This window comes from Tupaia chinensis, unplaced genomic scaffold (assembly GCF_000334495.1).
Source record: "Tupaia chinensis unplaced genomic scaffold, TupChi_1.0 Scaffold143861_1, whole genome shotgun sequence".
NCBI lineage: Eukaryota > Metazoa > Chordata > Mammalia > Scandentia > Tupaiidae > Tupaia > Tupaia belangeri.
In genome coordinates, this window is record NW_006203712.1 from 79,540 (window position 1) to 89,184 (window position 9,645).

Sequence of the window (9,645 nt, forward strand, 5' to 3'; positions counted from 1 at the left end):
GGAGAATGGAGAAGGGATTCCAGTGTGGTCATCCCTCCTGGGGGGTACTTTCTCACTTTTCCTTTCTCACTCTGTCTTCCTTTGATGAGAGCACGTGGAACCGTGATTCGTCATGTGGGAGTCCAGCACCTTAACCACTAGTCCACCTCCCAGCCACCATAGACACCGTGTTACTAAAATCCTACAATGGAATATTACTCAGCAATGAAGAGGAACAAACTACATCTACACCTGGTAACATAGAGGAAATTTGAAGACATAATGGCACGTGGAAGTGACGAGACACAAAAGAGTCTGTGCATAATTCTTTTTTTTTTTTTTAACTAAAAGGTGTGTCCACTTGCCACAGATAGAGAAGAGGGAGAGGAAAGGCCACACAGTAACTTCTTCTCCTCCATTTCTCCCTTCTTTCAGGATTTTGGGCACCACATACATTCTCTGTGTGTTTCTCAAATCACTGGGTCTGGGACTTGAAATGTGTGGTTGGCCATACGGGATCTGGCTGCCAGAACCACCAGGCCATGGAGCCAGTCTCGTCATTATTCTAATTATATGAAGTTCAAACACAGATAAAACCAGCCTATTGTGTCAGGATGGTGGGAGGGTATTGACTAGAAGGGGACAAAAGGGGTTTCTGGAGATGATTGTTACCTGATCTGCATGTTCAATTTGTGAAAATTTATTGAGCTGAGCACTTTTTAGGGTGATGTTCAACATGAATAAAATTATTAAACACAAAAATTATTAAACTGGGCTAGCAGATGACATAGTTTGCATCACTGGACTCCAACATGGCCCACCGTGATTCAAGTCCTGGGCCCGATGACTTGAAACTCACACCAGCCACGTGTGTGTGTGTGTGTGTGTGTGTGTGTGTGTCCAAGATCCCAGGAGGAGAATGGAGAAGGGATTGCAGCATAGCCATCCTCTCTTGGGGGTGATTTCTCACTTTCCTTCTCACTGTCTCTGTCTCTCACTTTCTCTCCTTAGTGTCTTCCATCTGCAGCTTTCACTGTTCCTGCTCAGAAGCAAAGCAAGACAGAGTCTTCCTCTGACTGGTCCACCTATAGCAACTCTCACCACTTTTGAAAATATCACCCAGGTGCCAGCAGGTGGTGTGGTGGTTGAGGTGCTGGACTCCCACATGGCCGACCGTGGTTCTAATCTCAGACCTGATGGCTTGCTTTCTCACTCTCTCTCTGTCTCTGGTGAGCATCTATGTCCTACAGCAAATTTAAAAATAATAATAATAAATAAAATAATTGTTTTTAAATTTAAAAATACATGTCACCCACTGTATTTTTATTTATTTACTTTTAGGTTTTTGCCATAGGGGGTGTGTGTGCTCCCCAGGGAGAGACAGAGGGAAGGAAAATGAGAAATCACCTCTTGGGAGGGATGTCCACACTGCATTCCCCTCTCCTCTAGTCTCTTCTAGGGATTTCGAGCACGCATGTACACATGCCCAACATGATTTTCAAGCCTCTGAGTCCAGGACTCGAACCATGGTCGGCCATGTGGGAGTCCAGTGCCCTAACCACCGTGCCACACACCCACTGTTTTTTTAATCACAGCTTTTGTCTACATAATATTTCTTTTTCTGTTTGTTTTTTATTTACCTGCCTCTCCCAGTGGAAAGTCCCTGAGGATAAGTGACCTTGCATGTCATATCTGAGGTGCCATATGGTCAATGCTTAGAGCATTCTCTGGGACAGAAAAGGTGCCCAGTAAATTATGATTGAATTAGTGAATAAACAAACAAATGGGTGGATCCAAGTAATTATTATTTAATGAGCTCTTATTATATGCCAGTTCTATGCAATATCCCTTCTAATCTTCACAACCACCTCAGGAAGCATGAATTCTTATTGCCACCATCTTATTTTACAGAAGAAGAAATGGAGGCTCTATGTGTAAGACTCAAATCTGGGGCACAAGTCTTCTGACTCCAGAAGACTTGGAGCGTATTGGGTAATGGAAGGGGAGCAGTGCCCCCTCCCAAGCCCTTCTCATCATGCACCCACCCTCTCCCCTACTCCATTATAAAATTGTAACTGAAGCTATCAAGTTGATTTTAAACACTGAATGCTAAAAATTGCTAAAGGCAGGGCTGGCAGGTGGCATGGTGGATAAGACTGTTGGACTACCACATGGCTAACTGCGATTCAAGTCCTGGACCAGGTGGCTTAGTTTCTTACTTTCCTCTCTCTGTTTCTCTGTTTCTTTCTCTGTTTCTGTCTCTGTGTCCCTCTCTGGCCAAATTAAGATAGATAAATAAATAAATAAATAAATAATAAATAAAGTTAAATAAAATAATTCTTAAAAAAAAAAAAAAAAACTAATGAAAGCTACAGTTTATTTTTGCTCTTCAACCCCCAAGCCACTGAACTATGCACTCATAATGGACGATCCTGGATACCCACAGAGTCCTTGGAGAGTCTGTGGAAGAGCTCCAGGGCCATTTGAAACCTGCAAAATATATTTTTACAAAAATTTTCTAGAGGGTCTGTGCACTCTCTGGAAAAAAAGCAAGGGAGAAGGAAACTAAAAAAGAAACCATTGGAGCCGGCAGTGGTGTGGTGGTTAATGTCAATGGATTCCCACGTGACTGACCGTGGTTCGAGTCCTGGACCTGACAGCTTACTTTCTCCCTTTCTCTTTCTCTCTCACTCTCTGTCTCTCTCTGGTCAAATTAAAAAATAATAATGGCAAATGGAATTAAATGAATAAATAATTATTTAAAAAAAGAAGAAGAAGAAGCAACTCCCACCCTTCTGGGAGATGATTGCACCACAATCCCTTCTCCTCCATTTCTTTTCTCAGGATTTCAGGCGTGTGGGTATATGCACTTGGAGTGTTTTTCAAGCCACCTGGTGCAGGACTCAAACTGTGTAGTCGACCATGTGGGATTCAGCCGCCTTAACCACCATGCCATTTGCTGGCCTGGAATCTTCAAAATTGTATGCAAAAGTATGCATGCATATTTGGAGCAGAGGGGATCCACACCTTTAATAAAATTCTCAGAAGATTTAGTGATCCCCGCATTGCTAGGCGGTTTTAGTGTAGGAGGGGTTTGGAAACAACGAAACCTCCACGCTGTCTCTCACTGACTGTGCTTCTGCAGAGGAGTGGCTTCCCCATGCTGAGCCTCACATTCTGATCTCTAAGATGTGGGCCACCTCACCTCACCCCTAGAGTGGTGGTAAATGAGGCTTGATGAGTTCCCATGACCACACAGATAAATCTTGGTGACAGAATTCTATAAAAAAAAAAAATAAGCAAGATGGGCCAGCAGGTGGCGTGGTGGTTAAGAGCACTAAACTCCCACATGGCTGACTGTGGTTCAGGTCCCAGACCTGGCAGCTTGCTTTCTCATTTTCCATCTCTCTCTCTCTCTCCCACCTCCCCCCCACCCTTGGCCAAATTAAAATAAATTAATTAAATTAAATTAAATCATTCTTTAAAAAAAAAAAACTAAACAAGAGTGTTATGTTACAGCAGAGTACCCACAGGATATACGGAAAACAACAAAGCCTCAATAATATGCACTTGGCAAGCCAGACAGTGGTGTGGTGGTAAAACATGACACTGTGAGTGGGAAGGTTCCAGATTTGTGTCCAGAGATCTCCCTGAGAACCCCAAGCACATGTGTGCCCATGATCAGCAGTTGGCAACTTAAAGAAACTCTTGCTGGACCCTTAAATGAGCTTAAAACTCCTGTCTCGTCACTCACGTTCAGTACCACCTGGGTAAGCACTTAATTGTTATCTCATTAATTGTTGTGTGTTTATTCTTTCTCTCCTACCAGATTGTCAAAAGTCGGAGCCACAGTTTGTTTCCCTGAATGTGCCACTTGCTTAATGTACTATGGAAAGGACCAGCAGGTGGTGTGGTGAAGTTGCTGGATCCCACATGGCTGACTGCAGTTCAAGTACCAGACTCAATGGCTTGAAAATCTCATTAGGTAGGTGTATGTGCACACCCAATATTCTTTTTTTTTTTTTTGAGAGGTTTTTGCTATAGGGCGCATGTGCTCGCCAGACAGACAGACAGAGACAGAGAGACAGAAAGTGAGAAATCACCCCCCAGGGGGAATGGCCATGCCGCAATCCCTTCTCCTCCATTCTCCTCTTGGGATCTTGGGCATGCACGCACACGCACCCGGCGTGAGTTTTAAGCCACCAGGTCCGGGACGTGAACCACAGTCGACTACGTGGGAGTCCAGCGACATAGCCATTACGCTAACTGCTGGTTCCCCACACCCAATATTCTGAGAGCAGAATGGAAGAGAAGAAATTGTGGTGTGGCCATCCCTCCAAGGGGATGATTTCTTACTTTCTTCTCTGTCTCTCTCCAGCGAGTGCACACACCCTACAACAAAAACCTAAAAAACAAAACAAACAAACAAAATTTACTACATCACCCCATAAGTTCTTCCAACAGACATTTACAGTTTCTGGTTTTAATTTGTCTAATGCCATGTTGATGAATGTTATTGCATTAGCAACAGAGAATGATTTCTATCACTGTGTTACGTTCCGGTTAGGGTCTGCATCAACTGCAGATTTAAGCCATACCACTCTGGTTGGTATGGCTTTGACAAATGATGCCCTGATAAAGGGGGTGAAGCAAATCAAGTTGTATTTAGAGATTAAAATATCATATCGACAGGGCCAGCAGTCAGTGTGGTGGTTAAGGTGTTGGATCTCCTATGACTGACTTTGTGGTTCACGTCCTGGACCCAGCAGTTTGAAAAATCACACTGGGTATGTATGTGTGCGTGCCTAAAATCCTCAGAGGAGACTGGAGGAGAAAGGATTGTGGTGTGACCTTAACCCCTGGGGGATGACTTCTCACTTTATCCCTCTCTGTTGAGCACACATGCCCTATTTAAAAAAAAAAAAAAAATCTTGACATTTTCATCTTTGTAGCAACTTTTATCCCTCTCTCTCTCTGGCAAGCACACAGACTGTGTTCCCAGAAAACAGGCAGATCATTTTTGTGTTTGAGATTGTGTGATTTTTTTTCTCTCTGTACACTACACCTGGCCTTAGCTATCATAATGCGCTACAGTGTAGCCATTTAGTGTCAGAGTTTGCCTGTTTTTCCATGTCTTCTGTCTGGATGCCTCCTTAACACTTTCTTTCTCCAGAAGAAGCCAGTTTTTTGTCACAATAGGTGATGTGCTTTCTCCTTAATCAACTTCTTCAACTCTGCTGGAAATGTGGTAGCTGCTGCTTCATCATTAGATGTGGCCTCTCCGTCATTTCTATTTTTCATTCCAAACATACTTCTGAATCTGTGAACCATTCCTTGGTTGCAGTAAGTGACTTTGGTGTCACTCATTCCAGGGATCCCTAGCGGACGTCTTCCTATAGGCTCAATGCTCTCTGGTGCAATGTGTTGCCACCGATCAGAACACATGTCTGTTCATGTCTTCTACCCCCAAATTAAATGCCTACTCTACCTTAACTAAGCACCTATCACACATAGTTTGAGGTGCAACTGCAAAACCAGGAAAAATGTCTTTACCTTCTTCACAATTTCATAGGTAGAAGGTTTGAGCTTAGCAGCTTTAGCATATGATTTTTTTTTTCTTTCCTTACATTGAAAACTTTCACCTTTCACTTAAGGAAACATATCATGGCTACTTTTGGCATGTGCTCACTGGAGAGGCAGAGAGAGACAGAAAGCAAGAAATTACCCCTCACCCCGGAGGGGGTGATGGCCATACTGCAATCCCTTCTCTTCTATTCTCCTTTCGGGATCTTGGGAATGCATGCACACACACCTGGTGTAGGTTTCAAGCTGCTGGGTCCAAACTTGAACTGTAGTCGACTACATGGGAGTCCAGCGATGTAATAATTACTACACCTGTTGGTCCCGTACAGATGATTTTGAATGCTGCCCAGCAACCATCTCAACCATGCAGCATCTCATCTATTTGTGAAATGCCTCAGCTCTTTCCATATTACTTCTCTGGCAAGCTAAACGTTCCATAATATGAGAATCTGTGACCCAGTTACCTGGCATCTCTTAGGTAAAGTGAATAGTGTCTGATTATAACCAAAGCCCACGTATTTGACTAAGTATAACAAATAAATATGAAAGGTCTTCAAAGAGTCCATAAAAGTATATGAAAAGCTTTCTAAAAAACTATAGATTTCCATTTTTCTGCACCCCAATAGACTCATACTTTAATTCCACTTTCCCATGAACTTTAAACCTTGTGTGTGTTGTAAAATATAAATACAATCATAAATACAATAAATATAATCATTCATCATTTGTACATACATGTATACTCTCTAAGCAAATCATTTTAGGTTCATAGCAGCATTGAGATATGTACTTTGTACTTTTAAATATGTTCTTTGTTCTGTTTTGGTTTTTTGTATTTTTCTTTTAGAGGTTTTTGCTATAGGGCGCGTGCACTCGCCAGAAAGACAGAGACAGAGAGAAAGAAAGCAAGAAATCATCCCCAGGGGGGATGGCAAGCCGCAATCCCTTCTCCTCCATTCTCCTCTCAGGATCATGGGCACGCATGCACACATGCCCGGCATGAGTTTAAGCCACCAGGTCTGGGACTCAAACCGCTGTCAACTACATGGGAATCCAGCGACATAGCCATTATGCTTACTGCTGGTTCCTAAATATGTTCTTTGTTAAAAGGCAAGGAAAAGAAAAAAGACAATTAGATTGAGGCCAGAAGAGGGTGTGGTGGTGAAGACTCCCACATGATTCACCATGGTTCAAGCCTTGGGCCGAGTAGCTTAAAAATCATGCCAGGCACATGTGCATGCATGCCCAAAACCCCAGGAGGAGAATGAAGGAGAAGGGATTATGGTGTGGCCATCTCCCCTAAGGAATGGTTTCTCACTTTTCCTCTCATCGTTGCTCTCTCTCTCTCTGTCTGTCTGTCTCTTTCTTTTTTTTGACAGCATACATGCCTTACAGCAAAAAAAAAAAAAGGACAATGATATCAATAAATAGACTATTGATCATAAAAAGAGAAAACCAACTCTATTTAAATCAAAGGGATAAGATACCCAAAGATTCAGCAGTGTTGTTGCCATGAAGGAGAGGGAGCAGAGGAGCTGGAAGTTACTGTTCATGTTCCAGTCCTTCCACTAGATAATGTGTTTATGGGGCTAGATTAATTCTTAATAAGTAACTAGATAAGTAAACATGAAATCTTGCATAAAGAGCATTGATGCAGAGTCTAGTAAATACTGTGCAAGTGCCAGCTGTTATTCCAGTGACTTATGTTTTACTGATAACCCCTCTCTGCCAAGTCGCCCTTTCCTGCTCCCCTCCCTCCTCCACTGTCCTGGCACTCACGTGGGCCGATCTTTGCTCTCTTTTTGGCAGAAACAGAATCTATTTGACTGGTGTCACTGCCCCTTTCTCTCTCTCTTCCAGTGGCAGGTAGGCACCCAACAACAACAGAAGGTAACAAAAGAGGATGAAATTCTACACTCACAGCACACACCCCAACACCTCTTCCTACCCACTGCCCTCTCCAACGTCAGGGCACCATGCAATTCTAATAGAGCAAGGAAGCCTCTGACCATCTGACCACCATCCACCATGCTTCAGCTCCCTGCACCTTACTGGAAACCTTCCCCGCTCTACCCCTGAGCCCGGAAGGATGCCTTGCTCTTTCTGTTGAGCGATCCTTAAGTACTGAGGCAAGGATCGGCCACCCTTGGACCCAGTTAGTCTGTGTCTCACCTTCAGGAAGGATGCAAGTAGGCCTTTCCTGTCCATCTGCAGAAGGTTCCCCAAGATGGGCAGAGGATGGGGGCCTGGTGGGAGACGGCCATGGGCCTTGGGGTAGCCTCTGAACAGAAGAACCAAGAAGCCTGTGAGGAGAGCCAAGAAGAGGAGGACACTGAGCTCCATGGTCTTCTTCTGACCACCTTCCACTTTCTGAAGTCTGGAGCTGGGCCTTTTATCCTGAACCTTCCTCCCTATCCAGTTATGCAACTTCATCCATTCCCCGCCTCCCTCTCATCATTGTCCAGGAGTGTGAACTCTGAAGAGGTATTAGAGGACCCATACTTCCTGTTTGGGCAGCCCTGCCTCCTTCTTACTCCCTGTCCCTTTACCCCTCCCTAGATGTTGGCAGGGATACTTTGGTAGAGATACCAAAGTGCATGTGATATATATGTGTGCGTGTACATATGCATGTGTGTGCATTTATTTTTGTGGGTGCGAGTGAGCATGCACTTATCTATTTTACCTGTTTGCTTGTTTATGCTTGCATGTGTCAATGCCTGCTTCCATCCGTGTGTGATTTTTATATGTGATGGGATTTTTGTATGCAAATGTGCTAGCGTGTGTTTCTGTGTATGAGTCTGGGTAGGATTATGTTTATCTTCTTGAAGGTGCGAGGGTTTCTATGTATTTATGTGGGTTCATATGTGAAAGGATGTTTGCATTTGTGTGGTGGAGGCCGTGATGATGTACGTTCCTGTGCATGCATCTGTGACTGGTTGTTTGTGACCGTGTGTCTGTATACCTTCTAATCCCTGTCTTCGCAAAGCCTGCGGATACTCTGTCTACCTCTCCAATAGCCTCTTCTTCATTTTCCCTTCTGTGACTACCCTAGGTGGAAGTTCTGAGAGAAACAGGAGGATCAACAGATGGATAGACCCAGAGGTAGATAAAGTCAGGTGGAGGGAGATCGACTGAAGGCTGGCAAGTGGAGCAGGCAGCTTCTCTTGACTTCTGTCTGCTCTGACTAGTGCCAGGAGGTTCCCTTCATGCATCTGGCTATCTTCACAGTGCAGAAAATGTCTCTGACTCTCTCCTGCTATCTCTCTCTGACTCAGTATCTCTGTTGCCCCTTTAGACTGTGAGCTCCAGGAGGACAGAGACCAGGTCTAGTTTGATGACTCCAGTCTGTCTTCATTATCCCTGTGATCCTTCCCCTCCCTACACCTGGCAGGAGTCAGTCCATCTGCCTGTCCCTACCTGGCTCTTTCTTTCTCTCTCATTTAAAACAAGGCAACAGCATCTTGTTCCCAAAGCTAAACAAACCATTTGTTACCCTTGAAGATCCTGACCCAGAGTGGGGTGACTGAGTCACCCTCATACACACACACGCACACACACACACAGTAGTGAGGCCAGGGCAAAACTTTATCTAAATCTGAAAGTCAACGTTGCCAGGCCCAGCCTTAATCCTATGACCCAAAAGGAGGTGGCCAACAAAGTGCAACCTGCACTTTCCTAACCTTGGAGAGATGCCACCATGGGCTTTCCTGATCCCAGGACCTGGTTCCTGCTGTGTTGGGTGGTATCTGCCCTCCCATGTCATTGCAGCATTATTCACCATAACCATGTTATGAAATCAACCTAAATGTCTGTGAATAGATAAAGAAAATGTGGCATATATACACAACAGAATGCTATTCAGCCTTTAAAATTTAAAAAAAAAAAATTAAAAAGGAAATTCACTTGGAACAACATGAATGAACCTAGAGGACGTTTTGTTCATCAAAATAAGCCAGGCACAGAAAGACAAGTATCGCGTGATCTTACTTATATATGAAATTTGACATAGGAGTGGAGTAGGGGCCAACAGCTGACATAGAGGTTAAGGCAGCTGGATCCCACCTGGCTGATTCTTCAGTTTGA

At 44.0% G+C, this 9,645-nt stretch overlaps 1 protein-coding gene across 1 annotated transcript in view; it reads right to left on the bottom strand.

Annotated features, from left to right (window-relative positions):
- The window catches only part of LOC102479421 (cytochrome P450 2B4), a 28,815-nt gene extending 20,857 nt beyond the window's left edge, over positions 1–7,958 (bottom strand). The window contains exon 1 of the mRNA XM_006165270.3: positions 7,735–7,958. Coding sequence (XP_006165332.1) covers positions 7,735–7,905 — 171 coding nt within the window. The 5' untranslated portion in view covers positions 7,906–7,958. The remainder of the gene's footprint in view (positions 1–7,734) is intronic.
- Positions 7,959–9,645: the final 1,687 nt, after the last annotated feature.